This window comes from Portunus trituberculatus, chromosome 33 (genome assembly GCF_017591435.1).
Source record: "Portunus trituberculatus isolate SZX2019 chromosome 33, ASM1759143v1, whole genome shotgun sequence".
Lineage (NCBI taxonomy): Eukaryota > Metazoa > Arthropoda > Malacostraca > Decapoda > Portunidae > Portunus > Portunus trituberculatus.
The window spans coordinates 2,886,842-2,907,970 of NC_059287.1; the positions used below are offsets into that span (position 1 = coordinate 2,886,842).

Here is a 21,129-nt window from a genome sequence, read left to right on the forward strand (position 1 = left end):
AAAAATAAATAAATACCTGCTTGACATGATGAGAGTTAGACGGTGGTAGTAAGCAGGCGCAATTTCCTTCTCAACAGCAACACATACGCGGCTTTGTTCCACAGACGGAGATCACACGCAGCAAAATACTTGACTCGAGACCCATGAAACTCCGAACTCTGTAAAGATTATTGCTCTCATTAAGACAACTATCAAAGCCTATTAACATTTTCTTTCAAGTTTTATGACCATTTTACCCACTAATAACATAACTTTCTTTAAATATTCCTTATAATCATGAAAACTACTCATAAACTCGCGAACAACTTCCAGTCAAGTGTATTCTAACGAGTTAAATAAGACGGCGAGACATTTGAAGGATGAGAACCGTGAATCAAAGCCTTGAGTCAACCGATCACTTGTTACACCAGAGGGTCGTAAAGCTATTGTACTCCTCACTAAGATGGTGATACAATGAGGAGGAAAGAAGGGAAGGAAATATGGAGGCAGGGATGGATATGGAGAAGAAAAATGGGAGAAGGAATGGAGGAAAGGAATAATGGAAGAATGGAAGAGGAGGAGAGAAAGAAGGGAAGGTGAAAGAAGGGAAAATGAAGAAAGAAGGGAAGATGAAAGAAAAAAGAAAGGAAGGAGGAAAGAAAGAAGAAAAGGAGGAGAGAGAAAAAAGGTAAGATAAAAAGAGGAAAATGAAAGAAAGAGAGGAAGGAGGAAATAAAGAAGGAAAGAGGAAATAAAGAAGGGAAGGAGGAAATAAAGAAGGGAAGGAGGAAAGAAAGAAGTAAAGTTGCAAGATAGAAAGGAAGGAGAAAGAAAAATTAAAAGAAAGAAAAGGTTGGAAGACAGGAAGAAAATTGAGAAGGAAGAAAGGAAAGAAAGAGAAAAATAGAGAAAGGAGAAAGAAAGGATCGGAAGACAGGAAGAAAATGAAATGAGGAAGGAGTATTACCAAACGATTGTCTTCCTTCGTTACAGGTATCTTGCATTGTGTTAAAGGAACTCAAAGAAGAACAAACACCTGCAGATTTTTTGGTTCCAAGAAGACTATGATAAGCTCTACTAATTGACTTGTGGGGCGGAAATTCCAAGGCTCCCAATTCAGGATTCTTATTTTACTACTACTACAACTACTACTACTACTACTACTACTACTACTACTACTACTACTACTACTACTACTACCACCACCACTACGATCACCAATACTACTACTACTACTACTACTACGATCACCACCACCACCACCACCACTACTACTACTACTACTACTAGTACCACCACCACTACTACTACCACTACTATAATTATCACTATTACTGCTACCACCACCACCACCACCACCACCACTACTACTGGTGAATAGCGAGAGAGAGAGAAAAAAAAGTAGCTAGCCTTATAATGATAGCAATTACATAGATACCCTGACGAGATTAGACAATTACATAGATACAATTATATAAAGAGTTACATAGATACCTTCAAGATATTAGACAAATTTATGTACGAGTATAATAGAATAAAACGCAACATCTAAAAACATGTCAAGCGCAAATTGGATTGAACTGTGATATATTAATTGTGATAAGTTAATTTGCAATATTCTGATCTCGATTTGAATTAATTTCTTACTTTGTTTCTTAAGACAACTTTTCGTACTATGCATTCTTCACCCCTTCAGTACTAGGACACATTTTTCCCTTGAGATTTGTGTAAGATTAGACCGTTTTATTGACATTAGGAAGAGTCTATGGAGATCAGAAGATTAATGGCCACAGTCTTCACTATTTTAATCCCCCACTAAGTTTCTGAAGCTGTATAAAATCCCCAAATAGTAAGCAGAATGAATATGGAAACGCATCATGGTGCTAAAGAGATTAACCCTTTCAGTATTGAGACACATTTTTCCTTGAGTTTTGTGAACGATTAGACCATTTTATTGACATTAGGAAGGGTCTACGTATGGAGGTCAGAAGATTACTTGCCAGAGTCTTCACTATTTTAATCTAACAAGTTTCTGAAGCTGTATAAAATCATCAAATAGTAAGCAGAATGAATATGGAAACGCGTCATGGTACTCGAGAGGTTAAAGCATACACCAGCCGTGTCATGTAGTCCTGATCCATGTAGCTACCCATTATTTTTCAAGCACCCTTTGGAAAGAATAAAATCAAGTAGCCAAGTTGACGATCACTAGTCCAGACAACAATCTTCTGAAACAAGGATGAAACTATTTTTTTTCCTCTTTTCCTTACTGGTAGAGACTGACCAAGGACGGACGGACGGATGCACACACACACACACACACACACACACACACACACACACACACACACACACACACACACACACACACACACACACACACAAAAAAAAAAAAAAAAAACCTGTGTTGTTGCTCTCCAGAAAGTTAAAAGTTCATGAAAGCCAAACCTGAAGCCAATTCCTAACACGGTAAAGACTGGCCAGAGCGGTGCTTACTGGACGCCTGATGACAAACACACGTAACAGACAACTAGCGAAACTAAACAACGAATTATAAGCACAATAGGGAACGGCATCCACTCTAGATTGAACCTTCTTACTGTTATGATCGCATTTCAAAGCCATCATAGCCCTGTAAGAATCGTGGAGACGAGAGAAAAGATACAACAAATCTATTTTCCCTTATAAAACTATTCAAGAGTGTATGCAATAAAAAGTTTCAAAAGTTATGTTTTATCAAAGAAAAATGTCGTTGATCAGTGTTAATCCCTTCGTTTCCATATTCATTTTGCTTACTATTTGGTGATTTTGTACAGCTTCAGAAAGTTATATGGGGGGTTAAAATAGTTAAGACTTTGGCTATTAATCTTCTGATCCCTATAGAGCCTTCCTAATGTCAATAAGATCGTCGAATCCTACCCAAAACTCACGGTAAAAAATGCATCCTAGTACTGAAGAAGTTAGTGATTTTATACAGCTTCAGAAACTTATGTGGGTGATCAAAATAGTTAAGACTAGCCATTAATCTTCTGACCTCTATAAACCCTTTCTAATGTACGTAAAATTGTCTAATCATATCCAAAACTCAAGGGAAAAATGCGTCTCAGTGCTGAAGAAGCTAAGGGGAAGTAACGTGTTAACCAACCACAAAAGCATGAATACTTTAGCGCAAGAAGCTGAGGCGGTGGAGAGGGGCAAGGGAGGCGCTCCAAGAAGGCATGCAAACACATCTTAAATATTCAGGACAACAGAAGGAAGGCGGGTTGGCAGGTTGCTCAATTCTCAAGCAAGTTGTTGGTGAGCGTGGAGGGTGAGTGAGTCAGTCCCCTTGAGTCCTGGGTGGCGGGAGGACTGCAGGAGGCGAGGGCAAGGCGGGAGGTGGCGAGGCAAGGCAAGGCGAGGCGAGGCAAGGCGAGGTGTGTGTGTTTGTGTCGCTGTCCACCAACACACGCCACTCTTACGCCGAAGACAGTGAAGATACTTGTGCTCTCCTTACTAAAACTCTTCGGTAAGTGTAAATTCTGACGTATCTTTAGTAGAAAGTTGAAATATTTAGCATTATACACGGGAGACCAAACAGATAGACAGACACGCCAGGAAACTGCATAATGGTAGATTTTGTTTAGATTGCAGTGACTTACTAACCTAAACAAACCCTAACCTGAACCACGCCACCGCTAACCAACAGGGCGGAGCGCAACGAGGGGAAAAATGCGGCGGTGTCACTGTGTGGGTGGAAATGCCGCCCAGATTGAGGAAAATGAAGCAGTCATGGTTAATTTTGAGCGGGAAAACGTGTGTGTGTGTGTGTGTGTGTGTGTGTGTGTGTGTGTGTGTGTGTGTGTGTGTGGTGGTAGTAGTAGTAGTAGTAGTAGTAGTAGTAGTAGTAGTAGTAGTAGTAGTAGTAGTAGGTAGTGGTGGTGCAGTGGTGGTGGTGGTGGCAGTGGCAGTGGTGGCAGCAGTGGCAGTGGCAGTGGTGCAGCAGTGGTGGTAGCAGTGGTGGTGCAGCAGTAGTGGTGGTGGTAGTGGTGGTGGTGGTGGTGGTGGTGCAGTGCAGTGGTAGTGCAGTAGTGGTAGCAGTAGTAGTGGCAGCAGTGGTAGTAGCAGTGGTGGCAGTAGTAGCAGTGGTAGTGGTAGTGGTAGTGGTAGTAGTGGTGGTGGTGGTGGTAGCAGCAGCAGTGGTAGTAGTGATGGTAGTAACAGCAGCAGTAGTAGTAGTAGTAGTAGTAGCAGTAGTAGTAGTAGTAGTAGTAGTAGTATCTTATTCTAACAATATCCATTAAGACATCTCGTCATTATATTCATCTTACTTATTGCAGTTTCGTCACCACACTCCCACACTAGTTACCAAGATTAATTCCATGATAAAGGACGCCCTTCTCATAGCAAACTAAACATAATGAAAAATCCACGTCCTATTCTGAAAAGCCTTGTTCTCTCACCACAACTGAAAGGCTACGTAAATGACGAGCTGGGTTCTCAGGAGGGTTTATCCAGCTAATGATATATAAATCTTGTTAATCTATCATAAGAACCATAAAGCCACCCTTAAAAACTCAATTGATTTCAGCAAGAGCATTTTGAATAAGTGAAGATGAGGCGTATTGTTTTGTATTGTGGGCAGTAGTATAGTTCCCAGTCCCCATGTCATCACCAATTCGTCCATTAAATATTAATTAGTACATTGTTGTTTTTGCATACTTTTACCAGTCTCCTCCCGTATACGAGTTTCAGAATATGGACCTTTAATTTATCCAGGGATCTTTGTGTGTGGTAATCTAAGGGCACTTTAGACCAAGGGAGTTAAAAGAAAGCAGACCATTTCATATCTTGTCTAAGCAGCGGACCTTTTATCGTGTAATTGCGCTGTTAAGCCTTTAAGTACCATGACACGTTTCCGTATTCATTCTGCTTACTATATGGCGTCTTTATACAGCTTCGGAAACTTGTGGGAGGATTAAAATAGTGAAGACTCTGGCCATTAATCTTACGACCTCCACAGACCCATCCTAACGTCAATAAAATCGTCTAATCATACCCCACAACTCAAGGAAAAAATGCGTCACAGAACTGAAGGAATTAAAACGTGGCCAATATGTGTGAGAAAGTAACACACACGATGTTACTTAATAACACACAGCGTCTTGTTTGGACACTTGCACACACTTCTCAGTGATAAACGGTATTGCCTTGTATTGATAAACACTCGCACTCCAATTCTGAAACACTTAGGGCTTCTCTCATGACTATTTTCAGAGAGTACAGAGATGATTAGTGGGGTTTCCACGATTTAATCTCCGCTGATGGTGCGAAAATAAACTGTCACTAGAGCCAGGAAAACACAACTCAAGGCTTCAATAATTTTCACTCTTTTCCTTTCTCGTTTTTCTTAAGAGTCAGAAGCTGGCGCCGTGTACGAGTCTACATCACTTGTTTCTCTCCTTTCTTCCCTCGTGACTCCAATCCGTTGCAGTTTTACCGTAATTTCACACATCCATTTAACTCGATTTTCCTCTTAGTCTCATTCCTTCAACTGTTTTTTTTTTTTCTTTTCTTTTCCAAGAGCCAATAACTTCCTGTGTTTGCTAAAAGTAATCAAGATGAGACTCGTACATTTTTAGGGCTACCGTAATTCTACCCATTCAATTCACACAATCTTACCCTTAATCTCCTTTACTCAATTGTTTTCTTTTTCTTTTCCAAGCGCTAATAATTTTCTGAGCCTGCTAAAAGTAACCAAATTGAGACTCGTACATTTTAAGGGCTACTGTAATTCCATCCATCCATTTCACTCAATTTTACCTTCAGTCTCCTTTACTCAATTGTTTTCTTTTCTTTTCTAAGCGCTAATAACTTTCTGAGCCTGCTAAAGGTAAAAAAAAGGTGAGACTCCTACATATTTAGGGCTACTAGAATTCCATCCATCCTTTCACTCAGTCTTCCCTTTAACCTCCTTCCCTCAATTGTTATTTTTCTTTTATTTTATTTTTCGTCAGACTGCAGCAAATCAAACAGTGAAACGCGTCAATAACTTTCTGGGTCTGTTAACCCCTGGGACACATTTTTACCTCAAGATTTGTGTACGATTAGACCATTTTATTGACATTAGGAAGGGTCCATGGAGGTCAGAAGATTAAAGGCCACACTCTTCACTACTTTAATTCCAAACATAAGTATCTGAAGCTGTATAAAGCCACAAGATAGTAAGCAGAATGAATATGGAAACGCGTCATGGTACTCAAGGGGTTAAAGATAGTTTAGATGAAACTCCAACATTTTAGGGCTATTAATTAAAACAAATGAAAAAAAAAATGTCAGGCTTTCATATTTTTCCTAGTCACTGGTGCAAGATCCATGTTAAGCTACCACTATGCAGATTAATAAAAAATACGATTAAAAACAAAGACACAGTAGCTTCCACGAATGGCAACCAAGCAAGATAAGCGCAACTCGTTTTCTTTAAAGCTGTGTTCTCTTATCGGGATTATTTTCAGAAGCCACATAAACAATCTAACATAAATGCTTAACTGGGTTCTGATGTGTGTTTTTCTTTCTCTTCAATGGCGCAGCAGCTTTGTTAGTCCACCCTCAGTATCATGACAGCGCTATTCAAAAACCACATCAACCTACACTAAAAGGTTCCAGAAGTATACGAAACAGCAACGGAACCGAACCGAACTTATCTAACCGAAACAAAACCACGAAAAAGTATAAATAAATACCCACAAACCTTAAATTGTTACTAGAACCATGAAAACACAATAAAAAAACGGGAATTTTCACTAAAGAACACGAAACAAGGCACCAAAACTTAGCCAAACTTCATAAAAACTTAACTTAACCCAAATACAACCCAAACCAAACTTATTTTACCGTAACCTAACGCAAACACAGCTCAGAACATTCCCATAATACCTAGCAATGTGAGAGGAGCATTCCTTGGTGGTGTTATGCCGTCTGATAAGAGTAAAGAAACTCACACTTCCTTAACCAGGCATTCTGAAGAACAAACAGTGACTCATCTGGGGGCAGGCTGGCATTACCCCCTCTCCCTCTCCCTCTAACATCATTATCTTCCCAGCTCCAGTCAGTGAGTTAGTTTGTTGACTCCTACGGCAGTGTTCAAATGCTCTGCCTTCTCTTTATCCTTTATTTCCCCGGTTTCAGTACGTTAGTTGGTTTGTGAGGCGTTTGTTTAGATAGGTTGTTAATTAGTTAGTTTGTGAAGTGGTTGGGTAGTTTGCTTGTGAGTTTTAGTTTGTTAGTTGGTTGTTTCGTTGGTTGTGTCTTGAGATGACCACTTAGCTGTCTAGTCTGTTAATTTGTTAGTTAGTCTGTGGTTTCATATGTTAGTCCTTAAACTGTTCAGTACTGCGATGCATTTTACCTTGAGTTTTGGGTGCGGTTTGACTATTTCATTTACATTAGGAAGGATCTATGGAGGTCAGAAGACTAATGGGCACAGTCTTCGCTATTTTAATCCCCACATATGTTTCTGAAGCTGTATAAAACCACCAATTTGTAACCAGAATGAATATGGAAATGCGTCATGGTACTGAAGGGGTTAAATTTTCATATCTGCTCACCTTCCAGCTTCAAGTAATAAGTTATCTATCGTTTCATAAATTAATGTTCAAATGTTCATCTCTGCTCATTTCCTCCCAACTCCTCTTAGATCGTGAAGTAGTTAGGTGGTTTATACAGTGAGTTAATTGGATAGCTGACTCACATGGTAATATTCATTTGTGGTGATCTCCTTGCAGCCTCAGTTAGTTTATTGACTCATCTGGAAACACTCGCACACTCATCCCTCTGCTCATCTCGCTGCCTCAGATAGCTAGTTAAGTGAGTCAAGAAGAGGAATTTCAACGTGGTGCACAATACAAAGGGGTGGATGCATAATTATAAAAAAAAAAAAAAAAGTGTTCAAACAAGACCCCATGTGCTATTCGCTCCACCTTTGTGTTTCTTAGGCTTGTATTCTCGAACATTTTGAGCTTCATTTCCACTATTCAAAAAAGCCTGTATTTGAGTTTACACGAAGCTTTTAAGTTATTTTTACCGTTCTAGGAGGAGCGTGACAAGATTGCTACATTATTAGCTGGAAAAACACTATTGAAAACCCCGCTAATCAACTCTGTGGCCTTGGAAAACAGTCGTGGTGAGAAGGCAAAGCGTTTATGAATAAGGACTTCACTTCAACGGGTGCAGTTCTAATGGTGAAAGGTCTGTAGCTTGGAGAAAATATGAAATGGTCTGCTCTCACTTAAAACTAGCAGAGATGAATTGCTTTCCCTTTAATGTACACTTAGATTACCATACACAGAGCCACGTCAGAGCCAACACGTCTGCTGCTGTTTGTCCTTCCCTCGTGCTTCATTGTAGACTGACGAACGTAAATAAAGACGAAGATTATCCCTAAAAAAAAAAAAAAAAAAAAAAAAAGAAAAGTGATGACAAACAAAGGAATACAAAGAAAATAAACACACCCAGCAGCATACCTTTTGGCCCTTGTATGGTTGTTTGTGGTCAGCTACACCATCTATCGTAAGTCTGGTTTGTGGTATTGCAAAAACGGGGAGTAAGAGAACGAACAACACTCAAGCTGGGGTAAGTTAGGTTAGGTTAGGTTGGGTTATCTTCCCTTTCGTCACCTTATCTAACTTAACCTAACGTTTAATCTTGTTTTACTTAATCTCTCCTATCCCATTTGGTGGTGGTAGCTGTAGTGGTAGTGGTAGTAGTAATGGTAGTAGTAGTAGTAGTAGTAGTAGTAGTAGTAGTAGTAGTAGTAGTAGTAGTAGTAGTAGTAGTAGTAGTAGTAGTAGTAGTAGTAGTAGTAGTAGTAGTAGTAGTAGTAGTGGTTGTTATTGTTATTGTTATTGTTGTTATTGTTATTGTTGTTTTTGTTGTTATTGTTATTGTTGTTTTGTTGTTGTGGCTGCTGCTGCTGCTGTTGTTGATATCGTTGTTGTTGTTCAAGTATTTGTTACAACAATAATACATAATGACAATGGAACACAATGCCACACCACACCACGCCACACCCCACCAAAGACCAACAACACTACACAAAGACAAGAACTTCACACTCACAAAGAGAGAACAAAATGAAATCATACGAGAGGAAAGCTGAGTGGGCGGACGGGATGGGGTAGATGTGGATGCGTGCGTGCATGTGTGCGTGCGTGTGAGTGAGCGTGCCTGTATGTGTGTGTAGGCGGGAGGGAGGGTGCCAGCAATCTCTTCAGTTCCTTATTGGACTCACAGACGGGGCATGTGCTTAGGAACTCGGCGCCTTTAGTTGGGCATGCCGCGTGCTGGGGAATGCCTTGAGATGCCCTAAGCTGGAGGGAAGGACAAAACACTACGAGGGAGCGCCGGTACTTCAAACAACAACGCAACACTGAAAATATTTATAGCCATTTGATTTTGCATGACGAGAGAGAGAGAGAGAGAGAGAGAGAGAGAGAGAGAGAGAGAGAGAGAGAGAGAGAGAGAGAGAGAGAGAGAGAGAGAGAGAGAGAGAGAGAGAGAGAGAGAGAGAGAGAGAGAGAGAGAGAGGGTTATAATCTATGGCTGTTTATGTTTATGGCCGGTGTGTTATTGTTTATTGGTATGGTAATGGGTTGTGTGTTAGGAGCAGCAGCGTGTGGCGTGCGTGAGGTGAATGCAAGATGAGTGGACAAGGAATGGACACGAAAACACTGCCTTTACTTCGTGGTTTATCGCTGAGTAATGGCTCCTTTCCTTGTCTGTATAGTGCAAAGCTTCTAATGCCACACTGCTCAATGTAAATCTCTCTCTCTCTCTCTCTCTCTCTCTCTCTCTCTCTCTCTCTCTAATAGTGAGGATTTCATCTTTTCATTCTAATTTTATCTATATACGCTCATTAGTTTTGTCTATATTACTTTTCTTTTTCTTTAATGTTTTGAATTACGGCTCACTCTCTCTCTCTCTCTCTCTCTCTCTCTCTCTCTCTCTCTGTCTCTTATCATCTCATTTCCTTGTCTTTCAGTCCTGTTCCTCACACCCAGACGTTTTCTCTCCTCCTCCCCTTCATTAGCACACTTTCTCTTCCTTTTCCTCTATAATCTCAACACTCCCTCTTCTCTCTCTCTTTAGGAACATCTCGTAAGACCTTCCTCGGAGTGGCTTTGTGGTGAGGAGTCTTATAAGTTGTCGTATTATCATCTGCAGAGTACATGAGTCTGATGAATGGCTATATCATGAAGTATGAGCGTTTGTGTTTTGCTTAGCCCACATCCTTCTCTCTTTATCGTGTTGTGGGCGTTATCTGGTGTTTTTATCGTCTAAGGATATTATGTTAGTGATGAGTGAGTCTTTATTACCTCAAACAGTGTATATATTTTTTGTTCGTCTTTCTGGTTACTCGTATCCATTTCCTAACTAGCTGGCGAACGTGTTTATTCATTTATGTATGTTTTTTTTTTCTAGTATTACGTCTATTTGGTAACTAACTTCCTTGTGTGTGTTTCTTAATCCATATGTTTTTATAAGGAAATTTATCTATTCTCTAACTAGCTGGCGAACGTTTTTATTCATTTATGTACGTTTTTTTTTTCTAGTATTATGTCTATTTGGTTAACTAACTTCCTGACATCTATTTCTTAATCTATATAGGTTTTCATATGGAGATTTATCTATTCACTAACTTGCTTCCATGTTTAGTCATTCACTTACGTGTATAAATTATCGTATTAATATTTATTTGTTCACTAACGAGACAGCTAGTAGGTCTAAATTGTCTATGTGGATTTTTCTTACTAATATTTATCTATACACTAACTTTCTATCGTGTTTATCTGTATTAATTAATCTATTATATATTTTTTACTAAGATCATTGTATTCCCTAATTAAAAAAAAACCGAACTTATTTTTTTGGTTAATTTATTCATTTGATTTTTGAGGTGTACGATTCTGTGTATTTTCATGAATATATCTTTTCTTTCTCAATACACGGCAGATTTCATTATGTTCATTATGAATTGAAAAGGAATTTTACATAAGTCTTGGTGGGCAGAAAAAAAGATGATGCTGTGGAATGTGTGTGTGTGTGTGTGTGTGTGTGTGTGTGTGTGTGTGTGTGTGTGTGTGTGTGTGTGTGTGTGTGTGTGTGTGTGTGTGTGTGTGTGTGTGTGAGTGTGTGTGTGTGAGAGAGAGAGAGAGAGAGAGAGAGAGAGAGAGAGAGAGAGAGAGAGAGAGAGAGAGAGAGAGAGAGAGAGAGAGAGAGAGAGAGAGAGAGAGTGTGTGTGTGTGTGTGTGTGTGTGTGTGTGTGTGTGTGTGTGTGTGTGTGTGTGTGTGTGTGTGTGTGTGTGTGTGTGTGTGTGTGTGTGTGTGTGTGTGTGTGTGTGTTTAGACAGATGCCCTTATACAACGCTTGAAAAAGTCAACACGAACACTACTATGAAACATTTCCCCCTGCGCGTCACTCCGGCCACTCCCTCCTATCTATATTTACAAACACAGACGAATTAGCTCGACTTGACTAATCTCAACACTCACTCCAAACTTTACTTCGAGTCTAATCTTGATGACATGTTTGCATTGGTGCCCTAACAGACCCTTCCCTCACTGCAACACTGTACTGCTCACCCCGCCGCTGCCACCGCTATGTTGGCTGCAAGATGGGTGGTGGTAGTGCTGGTGGTGGTGATGGTGGTGGTGCTGGGGGCAGAGACGCAAAGGGAGGCGAGGGAGAGAGGACGCAGAAGAGGACAACGAAGAAGAGCGCGGATTGAAAGTTGCACGAGAGTCGAGGCATTCAAGAAGAAGCTGAAGGGGTGAGTATTTGTGTGTGTGTGTGTGTGTGTGTGTGTGTGTGTGTGTGTGTGTGTGTGTGTGTGTGTTGTCTCGTGGTTCTCTTATCATCTAACCATCCGCAGACTCGTGTCAAACTAAATGCAAACGCAGTACACACTCACACCCACACACCCACCCACTCACACACCCCACACACACAGCCATCCATCAGTCTCGCCTGCAGAATCAAACACGACACTGAAATGAGACCGTCTGGTGTTCCTTCAATCGATCAGACAGCTCATATAGTTCAGTCTAGCCTCTCAACACCTTCATCAGACGCCTACCCTCCGAACACTTAACTGCCGCCCACTTCACGCCCCCCAGAGAGAGAGAGAGAGAGAGAGAGAGAGAGAGAGAGAGAGAGAGAGAGAGAGAGAGAGAGTGGGGAGAGGGCATCGCGAAACAAATCTACAGAGCTCACTTGATACGTCTTTATAATTCTACGCGCGAACTTTTAGCATCAAACTTTCTGTCACGTGCCCTGGTTTAGGTTAGGTTACGTTCAGTTCGTATGGCTTTGACTGGATTTGGTTAGGTTAGGTTCAGTAAGGCAAGGTTAGGTGGGTGTATGGTTAAATATATAAAGTTAGATCATGTAAGCTGAATCTAGGTGACGTGATATGAGCTTAGGTGAAGTGGTGAGGTGAGGTGAGGTGAGGTGAGGTGAGGTTTGGTAAGGTGAGGTTAGCTTCATATGGTTAAGGTTATGGGAATATTATTTAAGCTCACACGATAAGGTTAGGTAAGGTTATACAAGACAAAAGATTGGTTATATGAAGTTCACACGGTAAGGTTATGGAAGGTTATACAAGATGAAGTGGTAAGGTTAGGTAAGGAGAGATTAAGTTAGCTTGACGTACCAATAGACATTCCAGCACTGACTTCCATTAGACGAGCTTCATCTTACCTAACTTGAGCCAACCCCAGTAAACCCAGCCTCGCCTTGCCTACCCAAAGCAAACCAAACTTGTCCTACCACACCGCGCCGAACCGCACCAGACCTTATCTAACCTAATCTCACTGTACCACACCTCACCAAACCAAACCAAACCAATCTTATCCTTACACCACACCACACCACAGCAAACCTTACCTATCTTAACCAAATTTATCTTACCTTACCACACAACACCGCACCAAACATTACCTAACTTAATTTCTCTGTACCACATCTTACCTAGCCTAACCAGACCAAACTTGTCCTACCACACCACGCCACACCGCACCACACCACACCAATCCTACGCAAACCAAACCAAACCAAACCAAACCGAGGCAAATCAACATCATCTTGACGAAAGGGAACATTTGGCGCCATCACGTAGTCCTGAACACAACGCCCCGGCCGGCCATCAGCCCAGCCAGACGCCGCTGCCCGACACTTCCCTTTGGCGAGACGGAGACCAGACGCACAAGCCCTGGCCGGTGTTATTGATGGTCCTGGGCCGCGCGACACTGTCTAAGAGCTCGCTGGCAAGTGTCTGGGCGGCGTAGGAACACAGAAAGGACGTGTCGGAACAGTCTACGAGCTCGTGCTGGTGCGGGGAATAAATGGACGCTCTTCCTTGCTATCTGACGCGGTGTTCTAATGGCTATGCTTGTTCTTTATAGCGTTTTTGTCTTGTTATTGCTTTGGAGGATTCGGCTTTTTCTTGTCTTTTATTAGAGTTTAGGAGATTTCGGCTTTTTTTTGTCGTTTGTCGATGTTTAAGGAAAATTCGGCTTTTCTTGTCTTTTGTCGATGTTTAGGAAAATTCGGCTTTTTTTATCTTTTGTCATTGTTTAAGAAAATTCGGCTTTTCTTGTATTTTGTCGTTGTTTAGGAGAATTCGGCTTTTCTTGTCTTTAGTTGTTGTTTAGAAGATTTTGGCTTTTTTTGTCTTTTGTCATTGTTTTGGGGGATTCAGCTTTTTTAAGGGGAATTTTGATTAGTGGCAAATTGTAGGCTTGTGTATTTCTTAAGCTCATATACTTTTTCTTTCTTCCTTTCTTTTTACCTTTTGTCGTTGTTTTGGAGAATTCGGCTTTTTTTTTTTTAAGGATAATTTTGATTTATGGTGAATTGTAGGCTTATGTTTTTTCAGACGCTCACATTCTTTTTTTTTTCTTTCTTTCTTTCTTTCTTAGCTTTTATCGTTGTTTTGGAGAATTCGGCCTCTGGAATTCGGCTTCTGTTATTTAAGGGAAATTTCGATTTGTGGCGAATTGTAGGCTTGTATTTTTCTCAGACGCTCATATACTTTTTTCTTTTTTCCTTTCTTCTTCTTTCCTTTTTTTTTTTTTTTTGAGAATTCGTCTGTTTTTCTTAGAGTAATTTTGCGTTGAAGCGAACTGTAAGCTTGTGTGTTTGTTGCTCAGACGGACATGCTTTTCAATTCTTTCTTTTTCTTTTAGCTTTTATCTTGGTTTTGGTGGAACCTGCCCTTGTGTGCCTGTCTCTTCAATATTTAATCTCGTTTCTCGGAATTTTGGATTTGGTGATCAAAAATATGGGTTTACCTAAAGGAATCTGAGAAAGAATGAGAGAGGAGGAGGAGGAGGAGGAGGATGGGGGTGGGGGTAAATGGCTAGCCGGAGTGTCATGGTGAACATATAAGGGCACAGAAGAATCACGTCCGCTCGCTTCACTTCTAAGGACTCCCATGGCTTCACTTTTATGATCCACCCCCCATCCCAGCCTCTCCCTCCCTCTTCCTCTCCCTGTTTCTTTCTCTCCTCTCTCTCTCTCTCTCTCTCTCTCTCTCTCTCTCCCCTTCCATCCTTCCTTCAGCTTCACTCCTGCTAATATCTTCTTTCTTCCTTCCTTCCAGTCTCTCTTAGCTCTTCTCTCCTTCCTTTTTTCCTTCCTTCCATCTATCAGCTTCTCTCTTATTCAATTTATTCCTCTCTTCCTTCTTTCAATCCCTTCCTCTATGGCTTCTCTTCTATTCTCTTTCCTCCTCCTCTTAGCTTTTGCTCCCTCTTCCTTCCTTCAAAATGACTTCCTTCAACCTCCTCCTGCTCCTTCAACCTCAACCTCCACTACCACCACCACCACCACCACCACCACCACCTCCTCCTCCTCCTCCTCCTCCTCCAGCAAAGCCATATTCTGCTGTCCTTGTACGTGGCAGCTCAGGATTCAGTCAGGCTAAAGAAGGACGTCCTGGTGATCGGCGCCTTACCAGACAACTACCACCACCACCACCACCACCACCACCACCGCTATCACCGACACCTTCCTCTCCTTACGACTGACACGTTCTTACAGTTAGGAAGCAAGGTAGTGGTAGTAGTGAAGGTGGTGGTGGTGGTGGTGAAAGAAGAGGATGAAGAATAGCAATAATAATAAAAGCAGGAGTAACGACAACAATAACAATAACACCAACAGCAAAAAACGTGAGGAGGAGGAGGAGGAGGAAGAGGAGGAGGAGGAGGAGGAGGAGGATGAAAAGGAATGATACGAAGAAGAATAAAGGAGGAGAAAGTAGAAACGTAATAAAAAAAGAGATAGAGAATGATGAAAAAAAAATGAATACAGTAAAAAAAACGATGACAAAATATACATACAAATAGAAAAACAGGAAAAACACACACAAACACAAACACACACACACAGAAGACAACACAGCACAAGAAAAGGAAAAAAGAAATAGAACTAACTCAACAAAACACCACCAAAAACACAAGAAAACAGAGAAGATAAGAAGACTGCACAAGAGACCAGTTTACCCGACACAAAGGAGGTTCTGATACAAAGACAGAGGGATGAAACACACGAATCTTAATTACGTCTCCTTATTCAGTGACTCCATGATCTCACTGGCGGCTTGAAATATCAGTGTGGTGCAAGTTGAGACGGAAAAAAAATAGCATTAGTAGTTATTGAAGTGAGAGAAACCATTATTCTCTTTAATTTATCTGTGTTTTGTTTACTTTTGTGTCGTCGAGAGAGAGAGAGAGAGAGAGAGAGAGAGAGAGAGAGAGAGAGAGAGAGAGAGAGAGAGAGAGAGAGAGAGAGAGAGAGAGAGAGAGAGAGAGAGAGAGAGAGAGAGAGAGAGAGAGAGTGTGAGTTTGGACGAAAGAAAGAGAAGAATGAAATAAGATAGAAACGATAATATGTGTATAGAAATGCGTCTAAGGAGAGAGAGAGAGAGAGAGAGAGAGAGAGAGAGAGAGAGAGAGAGAGAGAGAGAGAGAGAGAGAGAGAGAGAGAGAGAGAGAGAGAGAGACGTTTGACATGCATTTTGACATTCATTAACCGGTCTATTCACTCTGCCTTTTATATTCTCTCTCTCTCTCTCTCTCTCTCTCTCTCTCTCTCTCTCTCTCCCAATTAAAACATAATCTCTAATCTCCCATAAAGTAATCTGATATATTTTAGTTCGTCAAGTCCAAAAAGAGAAAGGTTATGATTGGGCCATTTATCACCTGTACAGATCCCACTGATAGTTGTAGTAGTGGTGGTGGTGATAGTAGCTGTAGTAGTGTGGTGGTGGTGGTGGTGGTGGTGGTGGTGGTGGTGGTGGTGGTAGTAGTAGTAGTAGTGGTTGTAGTAGTAGTAGTAGTAGTAGTGGTTGTAGTAGTAGTAGTGGTTGTAGTAGTAGTGGTTGTTGTAGTAGTAGTAGTAGTAGTAGTGGTTGTAGAAGTAGGGTTTGTAGTAGTATTAGTAGGGGTTGTAGTAGTCGTAGAAGACCAATAATAATAATAATAATAATAATAATAATAATAATAATAATAATAATAATAATAATAATAATAATAATAATAATACTACTACTACTACTACTACTACTACTACTACTAATAATAATAAAATAAAATAGAGGGTCATAAAATAGTTGATATAAATTTGTTGTTGTACATATTCATATAAAAGAATAAGCGTAAAAATTTTAACATTAAGGAATATCAGCAACAACAACAACAACAACAACAACAACAACAACAACAAAACAACAACAACAACAACAACAAAAACAAGTAATACCACAAACTCAAAACTGTTCAGATTAAGACAGGAAATCTAAGAAAAAAAAAGAACATTGCAGAATTATCCCATTAATTTCCACTATCACACGAGAGAGAGAGAGAGAGAGAGAGAGAGAGAGAGAGAGAGAGAGAGAGAGAGAGAGAGAGAGAGAGAGAGTAAAAAAAAAAAGAAAACTTCCACATACATTAACCCACACACCCACCAACACAACCACCCAGCCACCCATGCACCCACACCAACACAACAACACACCCACACTTAACAACACCCACCCATCAACACCCTCACCCACTCCCCCCACACACCTACCCACTATCCACCAACATCTCCACCCACCTTCCCATCCACCCACTCACCAACACCCCCCACCCTCACCCACCAATACCCCCACACCGTACCCCCCCACACACACAGATCTGCGGTCAATCAGCGGTGAAGTTCAAAAGTTTTCAAGTCACTTCATTCTCCTCCTCTCTGTGCTCAGGCTGCGTCAGGCGAAATTTCCATAGAAAACGAGAATACACATCAGATACCACGTCCCGGAATAAACGTCCAGTGCTTCGAGGCTCCGAGAACTGTGAGGAGCGGGAACTGGTTATGCCGAGATGGTGGTGGTGGTGGTGGTGGTGGAGGAAATAGGTGGGATGAGAGAGAGAGAGAGAAAAAAAGATAAGTAGGACAAAGGACAAAGAAACTGAGAAAAGATGGTGTTGGAAAAGAGGGATATGAAAGAGAAGGAATGGAAAAGGAAAGGAATATGAAGCGATATGGAAGAAGTGGGAAATAAGGTAAGGAGAAGGATATTAAAAGAGAGACGAAGAGGAGGGAGAGATGGAAAAAGTGGGTTAGAAAAGGAAAAGATATATGAAAGCGGAGGAAAGGAAAAGGAAAGGATATGGAGGAAGGAAAGTGAGAAATAAGCTAAGGAGGATATATTAGAAGAGAGACGGAGAGAGAGAGGAAGAAAAGTAGATTAGAGAGAGAGAGAGAGAGAGAGAGAGAGAGAGAGAGAGAGAGAGAGAGAGAGAGAGAGAGAGAGAGAGAGAGAGAGAGAGAGAGAGAGAGAGAGAGAGAGAGAGAGAGAGAGAGAGATGAAAAAGGCATAGGATATAGGTGTAAGAAAAAAATATCGAGGTTTGTGAAGAGGAGAAAAAATCTGACGAAAGAAAAGAAAAGCAAGGCGGAGAAGAGGAAACACGTTAAGATAAGGAATAAGAAAGGTAACGAGAAAGTTGAGGAGGAAGGGAAATAAAAACGCAGAGGAATAAGATAAGGAGGAAGAGGAGGAGGAGAAGAAAAAAAAAAGTTGATGCTACGAACAGGAAACCAGTATAAAAAAAAAAAAAAAAAAAAGAAGCATCAGATTAGAGCCAGAAGAGAAGGAAAGAGGATAAAAACAAAGAGAAATGCACAAAGAGAGGAAGGAAAGCTTTAGCACCAGACCACACACACCTCGCTCTTCTCTCCCCTCACGATATGACAAGTTAAGTTCTAGCACCGCAGACTTCTAAAAACTCTACAAAGGAACACAAAGGAAGACCAAGCGGCAACAGACCTTTTGTATCCTGACGAGACTTTGTAGTAAGCTGAAACTCTCTCTGGACTACAAATAAGAGACTCGTGTTGCTGTTCCAAGAGGTTACGAACAAACATAGACAAAGACAGACGAAAAGGAAGAAAGAAAGAAAAAAATAAATAAAATGTCAAAGTGGAGGAGAGAGAGAGAGAGAGAGAGAGAGAGAGAGAGAGAGAGAGAGAGAGAGAGAGAGAGAGAGAGAGAGAGAGAGAGAGAGAGAGAGAGAGAGAGAGAAAGGAGAAAGAGGAGAAGGTGAAAAAATTAAAAGCTGCGAGAATGAAGAGAGCTATGAATAAGAGAATGAGAGCAAAACACATTAGAAAGCGGAGGAGGAGAAGAATATGCAGTAAAAAGAGAAAGAGAAGAAAGAGAAGCAGAACAACAACAACAGCAACAATGAAAAAGAGGATGAAAAGAAGAAAGAGAAACATGAGAACATAAGAAAAGAAGAGAAGCAGCAAGAAGTCACCACGCCTACAGTTGTCAGTCCCTGTAAGGCGAGGAGGAGGAGGAGGAGGAGGAGGAGGAGGAGGAGGAGGAGGAGGAGGAGGAGGAGGAGGAGGAGGAGGAGGAAGGAAGGAAGGAAGGAAGGAAGGAAGGAAGGAAGGAAGGAAGGAAGGAAGGAAGAAAGGAAGGAAGGAAGGAAGGAAGGAAGGAAGGAAGGAAGGAAGGAAGGAAGGAGGAAGGAAGACGAGCAGGAATAGAAAACGAAAAAAAACCAAGACCAAGAACTAGAACAAAAACGAGGAGGAAGAAGAAAAGAGAAGAGGAAAAGTAGGAAGGAAGGAACGAGAGAGAAAAGAAAGTGGAATAAAGACGAAAAAGAACAAGACTAAGAACAAGAAGAGGAAGGAAAAAGATGAGAAAAAGAAAAGGATAGGAGCAAAGAAAAAAAAATGTTACTTAGACACAACACTCACTACCTCTCCAGCTCATCCCTCTCCCCAACACAGCTGCGTTAGGTAAGGCTGGGGAGGAGCTAGTGGCGGGTAGAGAGGAGGTGCTGGAGGAGTGAGTGAGGGTGATATACCTGACCTAATACGTACAGTTCGTCCTCACGGCGCCAATTACCTGTATGAAGGTTCAGGTGTGCTATAGTGAGCTGGAGGACGAGATGGTTGGGTGAAGTAGTAGTTATGATAGTTACTGTACTTAACGACTTGAGTTCTTGTAAGAGAGGGGTTTCAGGGCATTTGTCGAAGATTTTTGGTTAATCTCTCTTAATTTTTTAGGAAGCTGGCAATCAAGTGGGCCTATTTCTTTATTTTTGTTGTTCTTGGCCAGCTTCCCCTGTTCCATTAAAACAAAAATGATATGAAATGAAAAAGTATTGGCGGTATTGTGGTATTTCCTTCTTGTCTCTTCTTCTTCTTTTGCTTATTCTTCTTTCTTTTTATTGTTCTTTTTCTTTCTTCTTTCTTTCTTTCTTTCTTTCTTTCCTTCTTTTCTTCTTCTTATTATTATTATTATTATTATTATGATTCTTTTCTCTTTTATTCTCCAAGCCAATAAATAAATCAAGTGTACATTATAAAAAATTGTAGCTTTTCTTTATTTTTTTCTATTATACTCGCCGTCGTAGTCAACTTCAAGTGTAGTAGAAAGTTTGAACAAAATTGGAAGTTAGTGTGTAGTAAAACAAAAGGTAAATTTTGAAGATGCAGTGAATAGAAAGAAAGAGAATTACTTGTTATTTCCTATGTAAGACGACGATTGTGTGTAGCGAGTGTTAAGAGAATGGTGTGAGTAAGTGACGGGACGGTGAGCTCAGGTATGCAAGGTGAATGAAATGATGAACACCTTTACGTCTGTCTGGTGCTAATTAATGCCTGTATTGCGAGGGACACACAGACACACACACACACACACACACACACACACACACACACACACACACACACACACACACACACAGACACAGACACACACACACACACACACACACACACACACACACTAATAAAACAATAAAATGAAACTGCGTAATAACAAGCACATTAACATATTAGAACAGTAAAATTAGTAGCTACAACAAACAACAAACGAACAACAAGCAGCAGCAACAACAACAACAACAACAACTCAAACCACCACCATCACCATCACCACTACCACCACCACCACCACCAACAACAACAACAAGCAAATATTGACGAATCACCGTGCAAACAATAGCCATTCTCTACTCGCCAGAACACAATGCAAAGCTGTGCGACTCCCTTTATGTTCTGGACGGCCTCAAGGATTCAATAACACTGGTAGCGTGGCCAGCACCTCCTACAATACAAGTCCAGTATACAAAGGGATCGAATTCTCAAACATTCCGGCATCTTATCTCGAGTCGTTTGAAAACACTCTGGTTGAAGTTAAGGATTTCAAGTGTGTTCTCAAGATTCCTGGGATAGTTCAACAGACTCCATTGGAAGTAGTTGGGTTATTCAATAATGTTTTTTAGGACTGCAAGATAAGTGAACAAGCTTTAGTGGGAGTTTAATGTTTTCAAGAGTGTTTTCATGACTGGTGATAGTTTAACGGGATCTGGTGGATGTTTTTACTGGTGTTGTTTTAATAATTATTAGCGGTAATTTGACAGCCTGGTGTCTTCCAAAGATGTCTATTATGATTCTTGGGGATAATTTAACAGGTTCCGACGAAAGCTATTTTGAAGAATGAAGTTATAAAAGTTTTTTGGGATGTTTTACATGGATTTATTGGCAATTCAACACTCTAGTAAAAATATTAACATTTTCAATAGTTTTTTAATTTTAATGAT

At 40.8% G+C, this 21,129-nt stretch overlaps 1 protein-coding gene across 4 annotated transcripts in view; it reads left to right on the forward strand.

The window, feature by feature from the left end:
* The first annotated feature begins 3,281 nt into the window (after positions 1-3,281).
* LOC123512248 (collagen alpha-1(III) chain-like) overlaps positions 3,282-21,129 on the forward strand; it is a 72,201-nt gene continuing 54,353 nt past the window's right edge. For 2 of the 4 annotated variants that reach the window (XM_045268514.1, XM_045268517.1), the window contains exons 1-2: positions 3,284-3,487; positions 11,566-11,786. In XM_045268514.1, the coding sequence (XP_045124449.1) occupies positions 11,617-11,786 (170 nt within the window). In that variant the 5' untranslated portion in view covers positions 3,284-3,487; positions 11,566-11,616. Of the gene's footprint in view, positions 3,488-11,565; positions 11,787-21,129 lie in introns of all 4 variants that reach the window. The other 2 variants (XM_045268518.1, XM_045268512.1) reach the window with 2 other exon arrangements.